Here is a 25,459-nt window from a genome sequence, read left to right on the forward strand (position 1 = left end):
CACACGCCGCGTGCTTCACCGGTCGCGGAGGGAAATGACAGTGTCGCATTATTAAAAGCTTTGTGTGCATTAACAGCTGCTTCAGCAAGGTCTATTAAGTTGAGAGATTACAAATGGAGGGATGCTGGCGCTACCGCCAACTGCCGGAATGTTGTTCGCATGGTGCAAAAAATCCTTTTACAGACAAGAAGAGTCCAGTTGCCTCCATTCAACCTTTTGTGGAATATCATGATATGGATGACTGAGAATCTACACAGACAAAAAAAAAACACAAAAAAAACAACACCTTGGTACTTTTTAAAAATTGATATTGTGAGAGTAAATTAAAAATTGTGGATTTTTTTCGCGAATTTATCCTCCATAATTCGTGGAAAAACTTGCCTATTCACGATCTTCTGTACCATGGTGCAAAAATTCCATCAATTGTATTTCTGTGGCAAAATACTGTCTATCGTAAGTATGATATTAATTGTAAGTCTCTTTAATTGAGATAATGAATGGTTACTGTCCCGCCTTCACACACAGTCACTCGCTCGGCTCCCAGCCAATCGCAAAGTTAACAGTGGCGGCGTTAGATTTGTGATTGACAGGCAAAGATAGTCCTGGTCAGGAGTATATTTAGGGTTTAAATGATAATTACTTTCAGAGAAGTGTCAATTATTGTCAGATATTCGGTCAGCCTTGCTCCCCCTTTCCCCCGTGAATAGCAAAGGTCAACTGTATATTATTGAGCGAGCGCGTCGTTGCCTTTAGTGACGGTCAATTCATTCGAGTTGTTATATTTCTTATGTGCACGGTCCCGCCTATCTCGAAAAACGTGCCGGGCCACGAGCCAAACGTTAGCTCCCCCTCGAAACCCGTAAGAGGGCGAATTGGCGAGTTTGCGGACAGCAAAGTGCAATTCGGCGGAGATTCCCCGTATTTAAAAACACAGCGAGGCGTGGGCGGTGCAGGTGATTGATGGTCAATATCGATCTCTGAATCATCACCGACTGCGAGGACCAGCCGTGCGATGGGTTGCATCAAGCCAGATCAGGCAGGAATTCCCGGCAGAGGTGAGATGGAAGAGGCTCATTATTGAAAGTTCAGGCCTTCATTCATATTGCTCTCTGATTCTGCAAGCCAGCAACGGACAGCGAGAGAGAGCCTTCTGAGTTATTGAGCGTCAAGGCGCACGAGAGTCAGCACATCCCCGCGGTGGCCCGATGAGGGATCGGTCAAGAAAATAACGCGCGTTTAGGGAAATGATGCAGCTTGGAACGAGTGACCACCCTTTGCACACGCTCATCTTTCTCCCTGGCAAACGCTGGGAGAGGTTCATCGTTCTTTGACCTCTTATGACTGATATTTTGGTATTTTTAATATTTTGCTCACGCCTACGTTGGCTCCCAGTCAACAGTGAAAGTGCACCTAATGATTTGATTGTTGTGCCACTCCTATTCGCAAATATGTGACATGTTTTTTTTGTCGTTTTTTTTTTGCCAATAATAGTCTCATCTGTAGAAGTAGCGCAGTGTACCAAAAAAAAAAATAACCAACAACACTGCATTGAACACATCGGTCAGAACACGCAACCATGGTGGATAACAACAAATTTCATTCGAGAGGAATGTTTTCGCAAAATGGAGACTGCGGACTATCACGTGGATAGGATGAGTTGAAGTTAGCGAGTGTGTTTAAAAGTGGCAACATTTCGAGTTGATGTAAACGTACTTAGTTCCACAAAAGCCATCAGACCGAGGACACTGATCCGTGCTTTCTCTCTTGGCCGGCCTACGTTAGCTTTAGCCACTTTCTGGGCCAAAAGAGGATTACCTGATCAGCTGCCCACCCACCAGAAACATTCCCAAAATAAATACTGCATCATATTTTTTCTTTCCTGCGTTAGTTTCCTTTTCTTTCCAGGCAGCCGCATCTGAACTCCCACAAGTCCTCCTGCATTGCAATGTGGGATCGCGTGCACGTCATGAAAGACTCTGCAGCACATCGCTACAACTTGCCTTTTTGCTAAACCAATTCACAGTTTCCTAGCAACTTTTGGCGGCTGTTGCATGCTCTAAGCCTTGGAAGATTCAGTGGTACCTTGACTTACGAGTTTAATTGACCACACTCGTATCCCAAATCCTCTTTCACCTTTGAAATGAATGGAAATGCCATGAATCTGTTCCTGCCCCCTCATAAAACACTAAAAACCTTTTGTTGTTGCACACTAATATAAACATACGGAAAGAAACGACGAAGACGGTCACAACTGCTCCGTATACTGCAGTAAGAGTAGCGGTTTTTCACAGAGGATAAAGACGATATGAAGAGTTCAAATGCAAAAACAGGCATCTCCAGTTTTTGTAAACTGAGTAAAATGAGTTTTTTGGTGTTTATTATATCTGGTTCCAGGTTAAAGCTAACAATTTGCATTTAGGGGATTCTAAGTTAACCCAAATAAAGCAATAAAGAGGCTAATGTAGACTGTAACTTTTATTGAAAAGGTCGCAAAACCAGACAACTCCAAGAAAACTATGTAGTTAAAAATAAGACAAAAAATTCTCACATAATTATAAGATTACTCTGAAATGGTATTGTTAATAAAAATAATCATAGATGAGTATAACAGAACTACAATCTTTTAACTTTAGCCTTAATCTTAAATTCAAGGTAACGTTTGCAGTTTTCAAACTGCTAACAATCTCTGACCTAAGCCACGCCCCTCACAGACATGAACGTGTACTAGACGTGTTCAAAAGCCACTCTTAGCCATTGCTAGCGGTTTGATGCTGATTTTTTTTTTTTAACGTACAATCAATTAAAAATCGAACAAAATGTACCTATTGAGCAGTTAATTATATCCACATCGGAACGTGGATTAGGCACGTGATTCTCACTCCCCCGATGCAGCTCTTCTTTTAGTGATGCGCGTTCTCAGCTCTCTTTGACCTTGTCCTTCTTTTTCACTTTTGTTGCTAAGCGGAGGAAAACACTGTAATCCAGACACGAAAACATGTCAACTGCAAACGCCAACTCTAAATTAACCCTTAATCTTGACCCTTGAAAGTGAGAGAGCTACCTCAATGCTAGTTTCGTTACCCTGGCAACGTTGTTTTGCATTGTATGTTAGCATCGCACTAGCTGACTTTTGTATGAGGCAAATTGTTGCGGTTGTTTTAAATACTTAACAAGTAATGTGTTTTTGTTTAATGTTTACTTTGCCTGGAAACCTGAACTTGGAGTGGCAATAAACAGCTGGAAGCAAGCACGTAGCTTTCTTTTTGGAAGAATTGTTCGCTGTGAAGTTCGCTGCCACCATCGAGTGCTGGTATCACAAATTTTGTAGAAAAATGTAGAGGATCATTTAAAAAGTAATGGTTTTAGTGCCGTAAGGATTTGGGAGAACAGTAAAAAGGGATACCTTTTTTTCTGATCACCGATTCTGGTTATTTTTGTTGAGTGTATGCCAGTGTACGCCTGTGTGTGTGCGTGCGCGTGCGTGCGTGTGTGTGTGTGTGTGTGTGTGCGCGCGTTACTCACCCAGAGGAAGCCTTGAGGTAAGGATGTGCTGGCTGCCGAGAAGCCCAACATTGCACAGTGAACAGGATTGTGGATGGCAGCTTCAAGCTACAGGAGACAAAATCAATATTGATTTCTCATACATCGCTTTTCTTTTTTTTTTTTTCTTTTCTTCTTCTTCATTGTTTCCGAGCTGTCTCGATGCATTTTATCAAAGCGACACACACATTGGCGCTGGCTCTGACACTTTCCCCAAATTCGATTTGGTTCAAAGCTTCCGATGGGCCTTTGCTAAGGACTTTGTTATCCTGTGAGTAACTGATGACACGCCAGCCTTGTTGGAGGGCAACCACATGTGGCAATGACATCAAAACTGGCACCAGGTCACGTCGCAACAGTGGGCGGTATCTGTATTTTTCCATTCGAAGAGGGCTGCAGACAAAACGGTGCCCGTTTTACATTTAACACTTTTGTGAAACGAGATTATGAACCTAACAACCAATTCACATATTTGTGATTCACTATTTACAAATGTACTTTTTTCTGTGGAACCTACAGTATCTTCAGCAATTTGTCCACAAACAACTTTTTAAGGAGAAAACACAAATATATGAGGAGTTTGTGTATTGTCAGGTGCCAAAATGAGGACGTTCACTGTAACTACTGGCGTTGTTCTTTTTCACAGACTACACTCCAGGTTACACTATTGTAGTGGTTAGGTTCCTGGCTGGTGAGGCACTAACATTATGTAGTCAGATTTACAAATTTAGGAGCCGTATACAATGGCATGTTTGCCCTTAAAATCAGCAGCATGACATTAAAATCGGGTCAACTGATATTGTTTAACATGATGTTTGAAGCAGATCTTCAAGCCCCGGCATTGGTCTTGGTCTTCCTTGATTAATTACATCCAGTTTCAAGAAAATTCCAAGTTTAGAGATAATGTATTGGATGTGTGGCTTTCATTTGGAGCTAAAATTTCTAATGAACTGTCTGCACTGCGCACTTGATGTTAGAATTACAGTTAGCTACATCTCTGTATAGAAGAATGGCCGCAACGTGAGAGTGTGCTCTCGTACGCCCCCCTACAGTGAGGCAGAGAGCCGTCTGCCTCACCTCGTACTTTCGTATCTATGGTTTGATGTGAACAGCAATGTAAAACGCAATCATTAAATCATTCACCTGACTTTGGAAAGTTAGAGTGCATATTAAAAGTGTCTGAGAACGTTGGAGACATGAAGAGAGACAGAAACAGACACTTGCCAATTACAAGCCTCCTCGACCCATTTAGTGAAGGACTGCGTATTCTAAGCTGAGGTGAGGCGTCTGGCCCATCAATGGTAAGAGGCAATACATAAAAACAACAATTTTGACTATAAAACCGCAGACATTATTGGATTCATCAATATAAAACATGAACCGTTTAGAACCGTTTTTTTTTTTCTTTCTTTTTTTCTCCAGAGTGGCTGTAGGCATTTCGACAGATAACAAATAAAAGGCAAAATGTGCTTGCATCAAGCTGTATATTTGTCACTCCCAGTTGATGTTTACTAGAAACTCGACAAATAAAACAAAAGAGAATTAACAACAAACATCTGCTAGGTAATGCTAACATCGCTTGAGAATAATGCTCTTAATCTACATAATATCTAATAATAAATAATATAACTAAAATAGAGTTGAGACTACATCAAGCTGATTAACAAGTGGAGGTGGGGGTAGCCCTGCACTTGATGCATCAAGACCACCCCCCGATTATCATGATTCGGGAGTGTGACCGCCAAACGCGGGCCGTGCGACAGGCAGAGAGAGCGGCGAATTTTGTTGCCAATTTCTATGAGGAGAGTGCGTGGTGGGGAAGGGGGGGACTGAGTAAGGTGGGGTCCATCCTCTTTGCCGGCCGGCATCAATCACAGGTGATTTATAGTCCCCGGTAAACGGGCTCCGCCCCCTTTTCTCTTCTCCAGTGTGCTTTTGTAAACAAAAAAAGGTCAACGGCCAACGCTTTCTGTATCAGCTACCCCCACCAAACACCCACCGTCAACCACCCATCCCGACTGTCTGCCTCCGTCATTAAGCACAACTCGACCTTACTCGGTCCTCTGTAAAACTTTTTCAACCGCTCCCCTTCGGCTTGTCCTCCATCACGTCAGTATTTTATTTTTTATTTTTTTTCTCTATACCTGATTAATTACCAGCGGCTATAACAGTCGACCATATGGAGATTGGGGCACGATAGAGACCGGGGGGCGGGGGGGGGGGGGGGTTGATTTTTTTTTCCAGCCGTGTGAGAATGGAAAACAATTTTTTTCGAGCTCAAATTGCTTTGTTATGTTAGTGGTCCCCGGACTATGTGCACCTATAATTGACTTTTAAAATGGAAGGATGGGCCAAGTCATTCAAGGACAAGGTAAAAAAAAAAAAAGGTTCAAACGCATATGGAAAGTAGTAAAGAAATAATAATAACTCATTTCTTCAATTGTAGTATCCATAAATTCATTGCAATGAAATAAGCATCTAATCAAATAAAAATCAATGTTAAATATATATGTAAAATTGTTTCATTTACTAGTTACTAGTTAGTTATTAGTTTACTAATAATTGACCGAACCCTAACACATTCTACTGTAGTATGTACAAAAAAAGAATTCATGAGATACACTAAATAAACTGAATCATCAAAATAGTTTATTTTTATGATAAAATAATCACTCATTTTAAATTATAGTCTTTATAATTCAATCATTCATAATTAAAAATATTTGATTTAAAAACGTGAAACTACATACAATTGTTTAATTTACTTATATTTGATTGTATTATTTACAATCAAAGATTTTATGAGATAAATGACTCAATAATCAATAAAAACTCATTTCATAAACTGTATTATCTATAATTAATTTAACTAGAATGAACAAACCAATTATTTAGCAAAATACAAATTTGAAGTGCTGAATGTACATTTAAAATAGTTTCATTGACTATTGTATTGTTATAGTATAATTAATTGAACGAATTCATTTAATTTACAGTTTTATGTAATTATTTGTATTCGATTTTGAATTCTATTGTTTATTATTTAATTCGATACATGAATAGATGATAAATACAATTATAAAATCAATTTTAAAAAATCAATAAAAACATAGGATAAGCGGTACGGCAAATGGATGGATGAAAATAAATACATTTCAATCAATCAATTTCAGGAATGTGGCCGGGAAGGAAATGCGGCCTGCAGGCCCAACGGTGGACGAAATAAATGCTGGACGGAAAAATTCCATTGTACACGAAAAGTCCGGTATGGATCGCGTTACCATGACAGAGCGGACACTGATCGATGGCGGACCACTTATTGGACTTCTCTCGAGCGTGACAAAGGAGACCCTTTCCAGCTGTGGATCGACGGACAGCGAAGGATTGTGGGCCATCAGCCTCACCGATTTGTGTTTTTTGAAAAGCGAGGTCGTCTGATCCACAGACTCTCGTGATTGTGAGGTAAGTGAGGAATGCGCCCTTCGTTTTAACAAGAATAGCATCCGACATTGTCAGTCTCAATTGTCATTCTTGTGTTTGAAGCCAAAAGCAATCCCAGGTGGGGGCTGGCAGGTCCGTAAGGCGGCGCGGGCTGGCGGCTCGGCGCAGCGCAGCGCAACGGCGGACGAAAAGGGTGACGGAGCGGGCAGGTGAGCTAATTAAAGCGAGATTTGTCGATGCGACGAGAGGGCAACCCGCAGCTGCCGGTGAGCGAGTCTCGCCCTGCCCGTTACCCCGCGAGGGCGCCGGCCCATATGCTGGATCCAGGTGGTTTGCAGAGGAGCGTTCATTACTTCTCAGGGAGATAAATGTCTAGGATTAGACTCATTGCTGTGAGGCAGAATATCAATCCATTCATTTTCTATCGTGCTTGTCCTCATTAGGATGACCAAAAAACAATGGTGTCCCGGTGTACCTAATGTTCTGGCCATGGAGGGTACATTGCATCGCATAGCCCACAGGGCGGGGGGACAGTAATTCAACAATCAGAATATTGCATGTTAAATTCTGCTTCATTTTTAATCTGTGGTCACACACCAGCACCACACTGCCCCTCCGGTTCCACACAACAAGATTCTTTACACGCCCTAACAAGCACTAATAGAACATTTCCACCTTTTATTAAGTGGCAATTGACTGGTGCCGGCACCCCCGCCCCCCCCCCCCAACGGTGCCGCCGCCGCCGCCTTGGGGCTACATGCAGGGCGGCAGCGGCGGAGCGAGTCAACAGTCCAGAAAACACTCGCACTCAAAGCATGGCTGCGGTCTATGTGTGCTAAACAAGCGGCTAGGACGCGACATTTGGCAACGCGGCGTCTCGGGTTTTCAGCGTAGAGTGACGTGACTAGCAAGGAATTTGGGGCTCTTGTTGTCATTCGGGTCGCAGGTGAGATGGAGACTTTCCTCGTTGACTTTAGGCAAGAGGCTGGTTACACCGTGGAAGGGTTGGAATCCAACCTCAGGGCAAATATGAAATAAGCAGGGATAAATTGCCAATAAGCGTTTTTTGGCGTTGGTTCGTCCCAAAAGCGAAAAAACAAAAAGAAAAACAGAAAAGATTGAAACAATGCAAAATAAATTTGGAAAATACTTGGGGGGGGGGGGGGGAGGAAAAAAATCTGCAAATAGGTGAATCTACGGGTGCCGATCCGAGAGTATGCGGGGGTCCGCTGTATTGTTATACTGTGTGTTATACTGTGTGTTATATTGTTATCTGTTTACATGTGATGCGCCTCCGTTTGTATTCAAATAGCCGTTGCTTAGAGGGTTATAACACCGTGACACCGATGCTATTCGTTAGCCCATCTACGAAGTTTGCCATTATGTGTCAGTATCAAGCTAGCGGACTTTTAAGGCAGACTTATGTGATTATTTTAAATACACGTGTAATTCTGTTTAGTTGGGCAGCACACCTGAACTGGGAGCGGCAATAACAAAAATAAGGTTTCTATTAGACGGGGCTTTGGTGGCATCTTGTGGGATTTTAGGAGGTTTCAGGAAAAAGAAAAAAAAAAGAAATAAATTTGATTTTAAAGAAAAAAATGTAAAAAGATTAATTCCTGAATAGTGAATATATATAATATATGGTGATTACTCGGACTGTACGAACGGCAACAGGTGCAAACAGGTTCATTGTGCTACTACTGCCTTAGCATGTCAATATTGCGCCTGTCACTGTATATTGCTAGATGAACAAAGACACAATATTTGTGGTAAATTCATAAACATTTTAGGACCAGTTAAGTCAAGGCAGACTAATGTGCCGCAGCGCAGTGGTTGGGAATCATTGTATTAGAGGCTCCACTGTAGCAGACTGATGCGTTTCGTTGATATGATTTTTGCGAGATCTGTTTGGCTCACAGACAGTGAATGCAAACGCACGCACACACTTGCATTAGACTGCTGAGAATCGTCACGCTGGGCCAGCAAATTGTTGTTTGCTCATTACGGCCTGTCCGATACATCACGCTCCCTAATGAAGCTCACGCAGCAGGACAGCGAGCATCAAGGTTGCTCCTTGACGTTTGGGATTTGGTCATTTGGGGCGCAGCCGCAAGCCACCGATTCAAATTCCGCTCGCATCTCCGCACACGGATCAAAGGCACGAGCGCCCGCCGCGCTCGCACGCCAACACTCAAAGTCGTGCGAAGACAATGAAACCTTCAGGGGTGGAGGGGGGGGGGGGGACGATGTTTAACTCCTGATGGGGCAGCAGTCAGCGTCGTGATGGGCTGAAAAATGTGGCGATGTCATAATCACGCAACTCCACGGCGCCGCCGCCGCTCACTACGAAAAAATGAAGCCGTCGCACTCGAGATGCCGCCGAGGTCTTTCTCATCGTGTCCTTCATCAGCTTGGCCACTAAATGTCATGCAAATGTGCTGTGTCGTTGCTACGCCACTTCACACACACACGGCAAAAAAAACAAGCTTACAAACAAGAAAAAAAGTAAGGAAATGAGGAATATATTTCTTCAAACAAGTGAACTAAGCTAGCCTTAAAAAAAAAACACAGATATCTTAAAACTAGTCTATCGTAATGATACCCACACACAAAAAGAAAAAAAGGAATAGGATGAGGAATGTTACTTAACTCATTTCGCTACGAGCCACTTTCAAAGCAGTTCCCAAAGCATATTGCCAGCCGTTTTAGAGCATTTTATTAATTAAAATAGCCTATAATGGTTCTCTAAAGCATTATTAATCCATAGACATGGATCAAATTCCATGATTCCCTCTTTCCACCTTGTTACATAATCAGAGGGCAAGAACGGTTAGCCTCTTCCCATTGGCTGGGTACGGTCATTTGCTTGCGACGGGGGAGTCTACAGTACTGCGCTAAAAGTGTAATTGGCACGCCAAGTGTCACGGCCACAGATCAGTTCCTCTGCACGCCGAGGTTCGGTCTGCTAGTACGGCGAACCCTGGCATATGTGCGGTTCGAAGGTGGTTTGTTTTGTGTCGAATGATTTAACGACTGAATATAGTCGTTTATGTGGTTGTGCACATTCTAGATGCATGGTGTTGATGCTTTATGATCCTCTTTGTTTTAAGTGCTTTGCCGCCATCGTGCGGCATTTAATCGTGGCTTTTCGCAATTTGCTGCAGGGCTCGCTCCTAATCCCCCCCCCCCCTAAATAGCCGAGTTCACCGTAGGGCGGGGGAACGTTTTCCTGTTCGCATTTGCAGCGATAAATTACTCGGGTTGGGGGAGGTGGATCACAGCACTTCGTCATTAGAGCTGTCACCGCAGCCGCAAATTAAAAATCCCAAATCCAATTCTCCATCCCTGCTCCAGCTGTTTAGTGAATTAATTAAAGATTTAGTCACACAGCGGGCTGTGATGACATGACAATATTTGCATGCTGATAGCGGCAAAGCCTCCTCGGGGTCTTTATTTATGCGTTTTTATTTCAATACACCTAAAGTTTGATCTCGATAATCACACACAAGCAACTGTTCTGCCTTGGAGTGACTGACTGCTGTTACGTTCCTGGCTGGTGGGCAGGGGCAGGGGCGCGTTCATACGGCGAGCACGGAGGGCAAACATCACCTCACCGCAGCCCCATTTTACATAAAATCCATATATCGGCTAAGTGTGAAGAATGATCGTAACCAGTGATGAGAACGTTCTATTTGTCTCCCTGTTTTCTTTTTCTTGATGCTAACATTCAGCTACTTGGGCGGCTCTTATTCATGATAACAGACACCTTGCACAATGGAAAGAAACATGATGACAGGAGCTCATCTATAAAGTCAAACTCCACAGCACTCACAGGCAAACAAAGTGTGTCATATAACTACTGTAACGTGAACTCAAATTAGCACTCCTCGCCTGTTATGTTAACCGCCAGTGCAAAGTCGAAATGCACAGAATGACTTTAACTAATCTTTTGTCACTCGAGTATAATGGAGAGAAAAAAAAAAACCTTGAAGAAACACAGAAGGACAAAGCTTGAACCAACTCGAGATAAATCCTAAGTGAGGCATTGCAGCAAGCGTTGACATTCCTTTTATATTGTATTATTTATGTAGTTAATTTTATTTGTAAAGCCCTTTTTTGTTCATAACATCTGTGCTTTGCTACGCAAATGTTCCTTCATCTCGTACTCGGGAGCTTCATAAATCCGTCACTCACCGGACAGCGGCAACCTCGGTCGCCGAAGATGCTCTACAAGCCCGTTCCGCGAGGCTACGGCCAATACGCGGCGCCGCTGTGTAATCGTTCCATCAGCAGGGGGAAGACGGATGCGCGCCACGCCCTCCCGAATATCACCCGCCCGTCGAAACAAGTCCAGACCCCGGCGACCTGGACGTTGTGATTGTGTGTGCTTTTACAAAAGGCGCAAATCATCTGTGACGTGTTAAAGGGGGAGGCCACAACCACAACAACAACTGCAAAGTCAAGCACAGAATATATCAAAAGATGTGTGACATGCATCCTTTTCATTTTCAATTGGCAAATTTAAAAATCGAGAAATGAAAATGTGATTTAGTCCCTATTAATCTCAGAATATTTTCATATTACAATTTAGGCTTGCATCAAAAATACATAACGGGATTTATTTTTAATTTGATACGGTGGTACCTTCACTTAGTTCAATTTGGTTAATTTGTTGTATCTCAAATCAACATTCCTCATTCAAATGAATGAAAATGCCCTTGATCCATTACAGCCTCCCCCCATAAAATGTTTTTAAAAATAGCACACAATTAAATAGAATTTATTTGCTTCAATTCAATGGACATTGTGATGTTCCTTCTGTTGTGCGCATCTTGGCCTGAAGGGGGCAGTATAATACATATAGATGGATATACAGTACACGAAGATGGTCTCAGCTCAGCTTAGGTTTTCCAGAGGATAACGAATATATGCCTGTGACAATTGTTATATTGTCTGTCTCCATGTGTTGTTGCACCGTTTGCATTCAAATATCCGTTGCCACTCCCAGTTGAGGTTTTCTGTCAAACTAAACATAAAACAAAGATAATTACACGTTTTGTTTTTTGTTTTTGTTTTTTTTTTAAAACAACCACGACTTTGTTTTAGATAAGTCCGTTTTGCTTAATAATAACCAGCAATGCAAAACACCATAGAGGGGCTAACAAACAATCGCTGTCACGGTATTAAAAATGCTTTAAGCAACGGACAGTTGAACACAAAGGGTGGAGCAACTCATATAGCTAATATAACAATATTCACATGCATTTTCTTTATCCTCTGCATAAAACGACGAATTTTATTGCGGCTTAGTGAGGAGGTTCTGACAAGCTTTATGTATGCTGGAACGGATATATCACATTTCCATTCATTGAAATGGGAAAAGTGCTTTGAGTCACGAGTGTGGTCAAAGTACAATTTGAAGTTTAATACATTTAAGTATCTCAAAGCATCACTGCATTAAAATCTAATTCAGTCCTGTGGCCCAAAATTTCCTGCCCAAAATTGATATGACAAATCGGGCACTTTTTTTTGCCATGTTTTGTGCAAAGACTAAAAAATATCCATCAAACGACAAAATAATCAGTCACTTTTTCATTTTTTGATTTTTGACTGCCAATTGGAAATGGAAAGAGCCAATGATACACAGCTTGATGAACAGCAGTGATGTGATGTGGAGTGCGGCGCATTAGAGACGAGGAAGGAGGCAGACGAAGCGGCCCGGCTTCCTAATCCTGACGCAGACCCAAACCGGTTTGTCATCGCGCACTTCAAAGCGTACATGATGAAATCCCGCCCCGAGGTATTAGAGGAGCGCTGTCATCGGCGGGCCCGTCCTCGCCTAATGCTTCATAAACTCAGTCGGGCGGGAGTGTGCAGGGGGGGAACATGTGCTTCGACTGCTTGTACAGTCTCCTCAGCTTTGCATTGCTGAAATCCAAGGAAGAGGAGCTTTCAGAGCCAAGGAATTTGGGGCTCATTATGTGGATAGCAGCTTCCTACTGCAAACGCGGAGGTTCATTCAGTGCGTCACATTGGACGAATCTGCCAGAGCGCGAACACAAAAATACAGCAAAAGAAATCAAATGTCTCAGATGGGTCAATGCGATGCGGCTCTGCACCATTTTGCTGAGCTGTCATTTGGTGGCTTTCTTATCCATAACTGGACTCCAAACTTTTTCTGAGCATGACGGACCTGAACCAAGTCAAAGGAACTCAAACTAGGAGCTGACGAGCCGTCATCCAGTTTAGTTCCAAACGCAAAAACCTAGCGCGGGAATTGAAGTGGCTTTTGCGGCTATCTTGCGGCATGGACTGCGTGTCCATGCCGCAGCGACGCTGCTCGAAGGCCCCGCCCCCAACCGCCTCACAGTCCCTCGGGACCCGTCCACCGACGACGTCTTCATCTTTCAAAATGGCAGCGAGGGCAGAGGAAGCGGGCGCCGACGTAAAAACAATCACCGTGTGCTCGGTCTATTAGCGCAGATAACGCCAACGCAGACCGTGAGACGGTTTGCGAGAGAAAATGAAAGAGATAAACTCGGCAGCCCACTCAGCAGCTGTGATAAAAGGTTTATCTCCGCCGGCTAACAAGTCGGCCACGTCGACCTCTGCGGAGTTGAGTCCCTCCGGAGGCGCACATTGTTGTGCCGCGGCTGCTTTAGAACTTTTTCTGTCAGAAATGAATTGGGCCCCCTTTGGCCATATTGCTTTTAATCTAGAATTTCCTCCTTCGCCTCGCTGTCTTTGCACCAACGTTACTATCGTTACTCACGAAAAGAAAGGAAATAACAAAGGGTAGAATTGGAAAAAAAAAAAAAACATTTTGAAAATACAAATTAATTTATTTTCAAAAAAAAATGCTCAAACAGCATGGCCTGTCCACAAAATGAATGAAAAGGTCCTTCGTTTTGGTCTTTGTCAATTTCGTTGAAATGTATTTTGGCTCTGCTATTTAATTTTCTGATGGTTGTGTTGTCTGTCCTAATTGAATATTTATACAGTGGAACCCTGATAGAATGGACAAATTATAGCCAATAGCCAATTGTCCATTTGATTGAAGCACTTTTTTTTTTTAGGCCTTATGCACCCATATTACTGTACAGTATAAAATTATTGTAAAGAAATATTTTTAAAAAAAGCTTCAACATTTTATCTAAACTTACCACGCCGGTGTGCTTGGTCATGTTGACACTGTTGACATACTAATCATAGGCGAGTTGCTTTCATGAGCCGGGAGGAATTAGTGTGCTTCCCAGTTCCAAATCTGTTGCCAAAGGCGAAAGGCTTGACCAAAAAAAAAAAAAAAAAAAAAAAAAAACTTACTGTACCAAAAATAGCATATTCCAGACTCCAGAGACTTGTGTTTTGTATTCCTCAGAGTTAACACTGCAGCCAGTGCTCTACGTACAATAGATGATAGAATCATCCTCACACGGCTGCAACAGCAATGCGCCACATTCAACATGGCCGCCACATAGGTTATCGAGGTTCCACTGTATCTATAAATGGTATCTTTTGATGAGTTTTTTCAACACAATACTTATTGTGGTTATTGTTTTTTATTTCACACCCGACAAACAGCCCACATGACAAATAAAATAAAACCAAGTTAATAAAAACTAAGCAAAACAAGCAATTTGAAAATCACAAGTCAAAAAGAAATAATAGGCGGCGCTAGAGAACGGGATGCGGAAGAAGCTTTGGCGCAGCAAGGAGGTGTGTGTGTGTGTGTGTCCCGGAGGCCAAGATGGAGACATAAAGAAGGAGAAGAAGTGGGTTGGGCGGAGGGGTTGGAGGAGGAGGGGGGCACTGCTGCTGCTGCTGAGTTAAGCCCCTAATCACCGTCTGCTCTGCATGAAGGGCTTAGAGTCACTCCATTTAATGCCACCTTCTCTTTAGTCAAAAATGGGAAAGTAATACTGCCGCTAACTTCCAGACACACCCCCTCCCTCCACCTCCGCCACTCCCCCATTCAAGTGCGTATGCTACAACCTTGCATCTCAACTTATATAAGTCCATTCAAACAATGCGTTATTATTATTATTTATCAACCAATTCAATCCACCCCAACTTTAAACTGTTCGCTTAAGTCAGAACATCTTCAGAACTATTTTTCACATTCCCCCAATAATTGCTACATTTGTGTTTGGCGATGTGCCCGCTGCATGCGCCACGCGCATGGATCTGCACACTGATCGACAAATTCAGGACTATGAAAGGTAGTGTGCGAAGTGCTGCTTCTCCAAGGAAAAGGTAAAGTCCATTCCGTCTTCGTGATCCGTTCGCGACTGACTTTTTAGAGTTGGGGCTCGACAATGCAGCCGCACCTGGCTCGGCCCCAAGTTGCCATGGCAACAAAACCTGCACTCACCATTGAAAAATGGCTGCCCCTCAAAACAGGCTAATTACAAAAAGAGAAAAACATTCTGTATCCTCCTTAGGCTCCTGGGCTCCCCCTTGAGTTGTGGAGTAGAATTTAGCCAAGTGTTGTCAAGTAGGATGATTTTTGAGGCGAACAAATGCCATAATGTATCTTTACAAACAACAGGTGAGCAAAATCTTGCGAGTTCAGCCGGACAGATCTCGGGAAAATAAGTTCACGGCTCCGCGACGCCCTTCGCCGACGTGCTCAGGTGCTTCATTTCTTTTGTGCGGGGACTGCAGAAGACGAGCAGAATCCTGCGAGACCCGGCTGGAAATGTATTAATTGACTCGCTGCCGCTTCCAGTCAGGTGTACCGCACATTGGCGGGGATACGCCTGGCCAGGCCTTCTGGGAAATCCCCTCGCTTCGCCTGGCGGACTCGCAGCTGCTCGCCTCGCGGCGGCGAGGCGAGCAGACTGCGGGGGCCGGGACGGAGGTCTTACCCGAATGTTGAAACATTGATTTTACGCTCGGATGTCCCACAGCCATTAAGATAATTGCGTGATCACTTTATAACATCCTTCTCAGGTGACCAAAGCAATTTGACTACGCCCGCTGCCTCCTTCCCCTCACCGCTCTACCACTCTCACCTACCTGGCTCAGTAAGACTCTTAACCGCATTAGACGGATTGAAAAATGTCCTCTGAAATATCATTTTTCAGGCCCCCGTAAATTGATTTCAAAGCACTTCTAAAACCACTCCGGTCCATCCCACTACTGTGCTAATGGTCTTATCTATGGGTCTTAAGAGCGTGCACCAGAGGTGGCGGACTTGAGTCACATGACTTGACTCGACTCGGACTTAAGTTGCCAATTCAGGATTTGGGACTTGCTTGCCGGACTCGTGTATTTATGAGACTTGACTTAAATGGCATGACTTGTTTTTGTTATGTACACAAAACCTGGCGACGCACAAGTGCGCTTTGACGCGGAGTGCAACAGGCCACCTCATGAAGTAGTACAGCGGAGGGAGCTCCGAATATTATTTCATTTGGATTCAAGGAATATGTTTTGATCAAATTGAGCAAATGAGAACGGCAACATGGAACTGAACAGTAAAAGACACAACAAGTGCAAGATCTAACTTCATCCGTCACTATAAAAACCACAAAGACAGGTGGGCTACATTAACGTCACAGTTTGGCGAGCTGGTCAAACATTAATTAAGCTTCAAGACAATAAATTAATAGAACATACGGAGACAGGTTTGGGACCATTAAAACAACTACCTGATTGTGAATGTATTTGTCCACGTTTTATTCTTTAATTTGAACGTGAAAATCATGAAAAATGCGTTATGTCCATTTTACTATCTCTTTTATTAATACTGCTTTTATGTTGGGATGAGAGCTTGATTTTCCTTTTTATTTCTGTATGACTGGTGAGCCAGTGAGTCTCAAAGTGTGGCTCCCTCTAGTGCTATGCCAAAGAATCACTGCCTAAGTATAGTTCAGTTGTATTTAGTTTTCAATTTGCATTTAATATTTCAGAGCTGTTTTGTGTTTAAACGTTTACTTAGTTACAATGTTTATTTTACTGTCATGGGTATAGATGTAAATTGTATCGTTACTTTTCTAAATCATCCTATATGTAAGTGAAGTGTTAATGTTGAAATAATGCATGAATATCAAATCAAATAATAATGCTGAAGTGGCTTACAATAATATGAAATCGTTTATCAAGAACCCCTAGGCCTACTATGCTACGGTATGTTAACATTAGGCTAGGTTATCGCCCCTGTCGGTTGTTAGTCTTTGTCAGCGGGACAAGGCGTTAAACGCTGGGTGGGGGGGGGGGGGGGGGGGGGGGAATCATTTTCACATGGCGACAAGCTTCATTTCTCACACTGGCAGAGGCCAAGGAGAAAAAGAGGCTGGCAAAGATGTGTAATGTTGACTCGACACCTGTTTTCTCTGCGTGAAAAGCGCATTTATGGGAAGTGGGTGGAAAGGGTTGCTCATATTATAAGAGGTGTGGTATTTAAATCACACGCAGAAATCCTCTTGTCAACCAGTTGAAAATATCAAACATGAACATTTCAGATCGTGGCGGTTATCATTAATAACTGGCGAGAGCTGTGGATGTTTTTTGACTGCGGGCTATTTGTATTCATTGTGTTTACTTCTATCGCGCGAGGCGGCAGTTATCGTGAGCCGCCAAGCCCGGCCAAATGACTTACCTTTCTCTCGGGGGACTTGGTAGCAAAAACGGGCATGTGACAGGCCAGCAGCGGGCACCAAAACGGCGCCGTCGTCCTGCCCTCGTGCTCGCCGTAAAGCCAGCCGGGCGAATTTTCCTCGCCTGGAAAATGCAAAGAAATAGACAAATAGCTTTAACCGGACGTGTCACGAAAAAACAAACAAAAAAACAAAAATTTAATTCATTGAACATGCTCCGACCAATCCATCAAGCACATTCACAGGAAAAGCACATTCACATTCATGTCTGCAGGAAAACTGACAATCTTCAAAGCCGTGTTTACTTCAAGATCATCAATGCGGTTTGTTTACATTGTAGGTCTTGAAAAAAAAAAAAAAACATTCAAAACGGCCAGCAATATGGGAAATTCTGCTTTGAAACGGGCTGGCAGTCGATGATTCATATCTGACTTTTCACGAGCGGCCCACTGAGATCTTTGAATTTCAGCTAGAGAGGAAAGGAAAGCCGTCCGCGGGGTCGCGTTTAGCCCCTCCGTCAGTCGACTGCAGGAGGAGCGTCTTGTCTCAACCACTCCAACGGACCGTACGCCCCACAGAGCGTTTTTTTCAGTTCTATTTTTTTTAAAGACAGCGTTGGAGCTACACAGCGCCCCCAACAGTCCTGGTGTGGCGTCACGAGAGACAACAAGTAGAAGATGAAGAAGAAGAAGAAAAAGAAAAAGGCGGGCAGCAGCGAACACAAATTAGCCTTGACCTTCAGTCTTCCCAACCTCGTAATGATGATGAATAACAGTAAACAACATTAACGAGCCCACACACACCGGCATGCGTCCCGTAGACACAAAATGTAGGACTTTATATATTTGTTTTCATGACTCAACTCTTGAACTCCTTATAAAGAAGAGAGGCCACCTCGCTGCAATTCTATTCATTTTCAAGGCAAAAAGGATACAATCGGGCGGGGGGGGGAAAAAAAAGGTTAAACAGCTTTTTATTCGCTCGGCCTTGAGAATGTACAGTGCAAAGGACAACCTGAGTATGATATGATTTCTCGTAAATGTATTTGTTTGACAATGACAAATGTATCAGATGAAAGCGCACGCACGGTAACACACAAACGCATCGTGACGCGCATAGATTTGCCACAAATGGGCCTTAATGTCAGCTTCCTGGTGGTAATTACAGGACGCGTCTGTGACTTACCACGCCTCCAGGGAAATAACAACCAATCGAAGAGCGTGCAATGTAACTACAAGTGAATGAACACATTATGTAATGTTATTTGTATTGCTATTTTAAAAAACAGAAGAGTGGACCAAGGGCACACGGCTAAGCTTTCAACACCGACTGGAAAATCGGCGTGTTCCCAATTAGGGACACATACACAAACTTTGGCCTTAATTGAACAAAATGCTCCCAATTAACCTAATGTGGAATTTGTCCACGAAAGTAGTCAAAGTCATGCTTCCGCACACACGCACACACATCTGCTGTGTCCCAATACCCCAATTTCGTTTCGATGACGATCAAAATTCTGGTTCAAATTTTAATTTAACGTACTGAATGGTCGCCATGGGGTCAAGAAACATAGTTCAAACTGACAATAACAGTATGAAAACTATGTTGCTAGCCCACTGGCTTGTAACAAAAAAGGAGACAGATGTTGCCATGGCGACCCTGGCTCCCATCGTATAATATTGCCGCATCAGCCAAGACACAACAGGCGACGATATTTATTCAACTATGGAACATTTTCAATTCCAGGTGAAGAAAATCTTTTTTACATGTCAAATCGTGCGCTATGGCAGTAAAAATATAAAAACTAAGAACAAATATATACCTTGATTAATTTTCCCGTGTCAAATTGTGAATGGGGGGCAAGGGGTTCAAATCCCGGCCCCGCCTGTGTGGAGTTTGCATGTTCTCCCCGTGCCTGGGTGGCTTTTCTCCGGGCACTCCGGTTTCCGCCCGCATCCCCAAAACATGCGTGCTATGTTCATTGACGACTCTAAATTGCCCGCAGCTGTGAATGCGAGTGCGAATGGTGGTTTGTTTCTATGTGACCTGTGATTGGCTGGCGACCGGTTCAGGGTCGTTACAATTTCAACTTTTACACTTTGGAGTCACGGCCGCCACACACCAAGCGACGAAACCGAACCCGACTGAACTGTCGCGCTGTGTGTGTGTGCGTGTGTTGCACAGTGTGTGTGCACGTGTGTGGCCACGTTGCTCGTTGCGCAGCAAACCATACGAGAAGCAACAATGTGCACTCGAGTGTTGAAGTTACTGAAGGCATTCTGAGCGCTGGAGCGGGACGTGACGGCCTTCTCCTCGCCGTTAACTGGATGCGGCAGCAAAGCGAGCGCTGCGTCAGAATATTAACGAGGGTGAGCGCCTTCCTGGCTCCCCGGATGGCGAGCGTGCCTCCGGTTGGAGTCTCGCGCCGCTTTTAATTTGCGCGCCGAGATTAATTTGCTGAGCGCGGCGCTTCCGTCAGCCCCCCCCTGCGATAAAAAGGCCGAAGATATATACTAATTAAATACACCAGCGCAATTGATATTCCAGCACGGATCAATGCGAGTGCAGAATCTGTTAATTAAATCCTTGATAGTGTGTACTCATCATAAACATCTCCAACATTTGAGCGCGGCGAGATGGGGGGGGTGGGGTGATATGTATGGGGGGGGGGGGGGGGGGGTGTATAATCGCAGACATTTGACAGATTAATTTCAGGGCCCTGCAAACATCCTTCAAGCGCACACCCGCTGAAAGCCTTTTTTGTTCTGCTGCCTTTACTGCTCGGAAGGATGGAAAAAAAAAAAACAACTTGAAAATGTGGGAAAATGTGTTGATTCGTCGAGCAGATATGCTTCGACAGCACAACAGCGGACTGATAAGAGTTACGTGGGAGGTTAAGCTGATGTTGTTTGAACCCGGGCGGTCGTCATGGCAACGTGGCAATCTGAATCCAGGGTGCTGATGCAAAGTAAAAGCCTTGAAGGCAGCGTGGTGCCGTGGATTGAGTGGACGTGGGCACGGGGCAGGTTATCGCAGGATTGATTAAGAAGGACTGTGTGTGTGTGTGTGTGTGTGTGTGTGTGTGTGTGTGTGTGTGCGCGCGTGTCCGAGTTTCTTAAACATTTTGGTTCCAGGGATTCCTGTGGATTTTCGGTTGTGGGAGGAAACCGGAGTGCCCGGAGAAAAGCCACCCAGGCACGGGGGAGAACATGCAGACTGGCGGGGCCAGGGATTTGAACCCCGGTCCCCAGAGCTGTGAGGCAGACACGTCGTCCACCGTGCCGCCCCCTCAACATCCTAACGCCGTTTAAAGATAACTTACCTGTGTACTCCTAAATAATAAATAAAAGTTCCCTATTTACGAGAAAACAGTCAAAATGTCATGAAAATCATATTTTTAGTGGGGGGGAAAAAAACCATAATGTAACCTACACACCCCTAATTCAAATGCCAGGTTTTTATGATGTAAAAAATCATTACTTCAAAACATTCCCCACTGCTAATGTGACCTTATAACCTGTCCAAATCAATTGAAAAACAAACTGAAATATGTAAACTAAAACAAATCATAAATAAATAACCTGGTTCCGTATGCACAAAACTAATACTTTGTTGCAGCGATTTGGTTGTGATTTTTTGGGGGTCGGAGTCTATCAGTGAGGCACATCTTGATTGACAATATTTGCAAAAATGCTCCAATTCTGTCCGATTGTGAGAGAATCTACTGTATGTTGTCAGGATATTAACCTCGTATGATAATCAAGTCATATTGTGATATAAAAATCAAACTTTACCCAGGGAAGAAAATCATGAATTTGTATTCTCAGTCTATTTACACCTTTTATTCTGGAAAAGACTTGATTATTTTGACTTTTGTTCTTAAAACTAATAAACCCAAAAATTGCATTTGAGTCCTGTAATAATTTGGTTCTAAAAAAAAAACCCTGCAGGGATGTCCTACGTGATCATACCTCCCGACGATATCAGCGCTTTTAATTGGCCCAAAGCGGAGGTACGGAGATTTATAGAGTGTGTGGGGGTCTGGTTAAAGCGAGGGGCACATTTAGCCGAGCAGCCGCGGGCGACCCCCGCCTGCCCTCTCTCTTCCCTGCGGTGTCTCAATCATTCCAACAGCCCTCGTCCCTTGTTTGCCCTCCCACGATGCATCAGCCTCGCCGCCGTCAAAGTCTGAGACCTAGACCCGATCTCGGCGGGGAAGAGATTAATTCCGCAAGTGGTGAAGCCCATTAATTAGGCAAAGCCTCGGGTTAGTTCGCGAAGACGCCTGGCAAACAGCGGTGGTGCACTGCGTCACTTCTATTATGCAAATGACACCAGCGCGAATAAAAATATCTTTTGGTTTGTATGTTTGAATACATACAGACACAGGCACACAAAATTATCTTTTGAATAGTTTTGCGGTAAGCCCATCAGTTTGGAGGCTTTCAATCTGTGCGGAGTTTGCACGTTCTCTAAAAACTAAAAAAAATAAAATAAAAAAATCATTACAAAAAAAAAAATAAGACTGCGACACCTGTTTCAAAGATGACATGAAATCCAAACAGGAAGCCCAAAAAAACATACAGTCAAGACTTCCTGCCCTGAAATTGAACACAAATTCATACTTTGACTAACTAAAACTGAAGCACAGATTCTCAAACTTTGTTTTTTTTTTTTTTTACACCAAGTAGCATCTCGAAAAAGACTTAGCTCTCCAAGTACTACCATCGTGACTAACATTCCAATTCAGTAGCATAGTGTTTATCAAACGCAAAGCAGAGGTCTTATTCCTAAAAAGTCGATTTTATATTATTGTAAGCCACTGTGACATTATGTTAAATATATGTGAATTGCACTGCTTTAAGACCAACTTTGAACATTCAATTGAGTCATTCTTTGACATACCACTAGAGGGAGCCAGTGAGAATCACTGCACAGGTGAATTCTGCCAAACGACCCCATTCTGAAGCCGCAGTTTTTCCCGATCATTTTGAGGATTCGACTAAAATAACCAAGACAGCTTGCAACGTTTTGTAATTAAACAGTCCCCCACGTTCGGACGGGGTGTCACGTCGTTAAATGGCAATTTAGTCCGAAGCCTGCAGCGAGGGGGGCGGGGGGGGGGGGGGGGGGGGTGCAGCAATCTGCTGTTAATCGCCTGCAGCGCTGATGGAACCTTTGACCACAAGTTACCTCAATCAAATGTGATATTGACACAAATCAACCACAAAGTTTTGAAGATCAATTCCAGCTCTAGTAAAGAAAACAAACAAACAAACAAACAAACAAACATATGAACCAGGTTGCTCCCTCCTGAGGGCGTCGGCGGTGGCAGCAGCCGTGAAATTGAATCAACAACTCCCCGGTTGTAATTACACTTGCTCAAATGGGAGGGCAACGCGTGGGCGTAATAGAATTAACGTGGCGTTGCCAAGCTGACCAGGATGGTGGCGACGTGCTTCCAAATGGGCCTGCAGTGGGAACCGTGAACTTTGTTGTTGTGTCCTGAAGACCTCCAACCTCTTCCATACAAATGGCACTGAAGCGATCATTTCCTGGCCATCTTTCGCACGGCGCAAACTATTAACTGTGGGCGCTTTCACACGAAGTGCGATGCATGAATAGTTGTCAAGATGGTCAGACAACGGTTTTCAAACTTTCTGTGTCCAAGAAGCCCTTAAAGGGGAGTTTTTTTCCGCCCCAAGGACCCCCTTGCAATCTTAACGCCAATTAAACATAACTACCTTGTGTACCACCAAATGCCATAGCAATTAGTACTTACGTATAGCAACTGTGCTTGCTTTCAAACAGCGAGACGCAACCCCATCCAATCAGACAATGACATGATGTCAGCGTCTAGTGGGACGTACAAAATGGTGGTCCGGCAGTGACAACTGCTTTCAACAACAATAGGGAAGGAGAAAAATGCATCTTTTACCAGCAATGGCAGTTTAAAAAAAGGGAAATAAAAAAAAAAATAAAAAAGAAGTTACGTCTGATACTAGCTTGCAAGCCGGAAAATTGACAGGTACATTTCTCGTTTGATTTTATTGACAGATAATCGGTTATGTCATTTGTTTGTGTGACGTATTTATTCATCCTGCTTTTACTGTCGGGATTTTACCAGAATTTTCATCCTTTTTATGGAAAGCACTACGGATTTTCTGTGTGTACGAATGGCGCTACAGAAATGAACTTGCTCCGCCTCACTGACTGACACCGAAGTTTAAAAGCTGCCGGTGGAGCAATATAAAGCTTATTTTTACTAACGTTTTATGAAAGGCATCTGCGCTTGTATTTTTATTTACGTACCGTGTGCGTGCGCGGTTAGCGCGTTCCGACTCACGCGGTTGTGAGGTTGCCGGTGTACCCGGTAGCCATGTTTAATACATATTATAAAACTCTGACTTCATCCTGGAGAAAATATTATACGATGCTATTCTCGTAATATTACGGTGAGAAAACACGCCTTTCTTACACATTATATAGATTCCTTAACAATTGCGGCAAATTCCTGCCCAATTTCTACAATTAAAAATCATTTCCACTGTTCCTTGATTGTTATGTAATATTATGGTTTCTAGAGAATTTGAATTTTTTTATTTGCTGTAAGCGACATTCATCAACATCTATATGAGGGCTGCAACTAACAATGATTGTCATATTTGATTAATCTGTTGGTTATTTTTACGATTAATCGATGGATAGAAAAAAGCAAAAAAAGTTTGCATTTTTTTATTATTATTATTATTTGTATTATTTGCCATAAATGGCAAATATTATGATTATTTTTTTATTATTATTATTATTTTTTATTATTTCAAATTGAGAGTGCAGAAAACGCATAAACGTGAATTGATTATGTTTCAGTTACTGGTTTGGTCTGTCGGAAAATCGGCAAAAAATGTTGATCATTCTTTCCCCACGTAAAAGCAGATGTTTTCACATCTTATTTCTGATTAAACACAAAGATGTCTGCTTTCAAGGAGGACTACAGAAATCTGAGAATTTTTACGATGGAGAAGCTGAGATTGTGAGGATTTGGACCATATTAAATTGAAAAAATGTCTCTGAACGATTCATCGATTTACAAAATTGCTGTTGCAGCCTTGATTGTGTGCGTGTGTGTGCGTGTGTGTGTGCGTGCGTTCCTACGTTGCCCAATCTTGGCCAAGTGCAGTCGGTTGACCCAGGAGATCTTGCTGATGGGGTTCGGAGTGTTGAAGACCACCATGAAGCTGACGGGACGACCGGACCTTCAGGAGAACGACAACGACACAAAAGGTTTCCTCTTTTAAAGCCACTTCAGACGTGCCCACAAGTTTCACTGTCAAAAGTGGGGAAGACGAGCAGAATAACAGGACGAAGCAATTTCCAAGGAAAAGCCCCACAGCGAGCGAGCGGCTGGCCCTAACGGCCATCTCAAGTCCAATTAAAATCGCTACTTGTGCTCCAAGAGGCTCTTTCAACATAGGAACTTCCCCCTCTTTCATTTCTCACAAGAAATATCCCGCCCACTCCACTTCCACCTGTGTCCACATTTAATGCTCTACCGTATTTACTTCAGATTTCATTGTTTAATGTACCTGTGTATCATATTTAATAATTATGTACCTTTAGTGTACCATACCCACATCATGTCATGTCTATGTATTTTCAGTGTGCCATATTTACATCATATTTTACCCAATGTGTACCTTCAGTGTTTCATATTTGCATCATACTTAATGCATGACTGTCCAGTCTGCCCATAGTCGCAATGGCAAATGTGTACGATTGATATGGCATTTGGAAGAGACCTGATTCCCACGTGCCGTTTTCCTTTTGCCGCTGCCGTGACGCATATCCCAATTGCGGCAAACAAAAATGGAATC

General features: G+C 43.2%; 1 protein-coding gene across 7 annotated transcripts in view; it reads right to left on the bottom strand.

Annotated features, from left to right (window-relative positions):
• arhgef10la (Rho guanine nucleotide exchange factor (GEF) 10-like a) overlaps positions 1-25,459 on the bottom strand; it is a 104,672-nt gene that overhangs the window by 19,904 nt on the left and 59,309 nt on the right. For 6 of the 7 annotated variants that reach the window (XM_061785278.1, XM_061785283.1, XM_061785279.1 and 3 more), the window contains 3 exons: positions 24,741-24,841; positions 17,588-17,709; positions 3,523-3,609 (listed from right to left, as the gene is read on the bottom strand). In XM_061785278.1, coding sequence (XP_061641262.1) covers positions 3,523-3,609; positions 17,588-17,709; positions 24,741-24,841 — 310 coding nt within the window. The remainder of the gene's footprint in view (positions 1-3,522; positions 3,610-17,587; positions 17,710-24,740; positions 24,842-25,459) is intronic. The other variant, XM_061785280.1, reaches the window with a different exon arrangement.

The sequence above is a fragment of the Phyllopteryx taeniolatus genome, chromosome 9, assembly GCF_024500385.1.
Source record: "Phyllopteryx taeniolatus isolate TA_2022b chromosome 9, UOR_Ptae_1.2, whole genome shotgun sequence".
In the NCBI taxonomy this organism is placed as follows: Eukaryota; Metazoa; Chordata; class Actinopteri; order Syngnathiformes; family Syngnathidae; genus Phyllopteryx; species Phyllopteryx taeniolatus.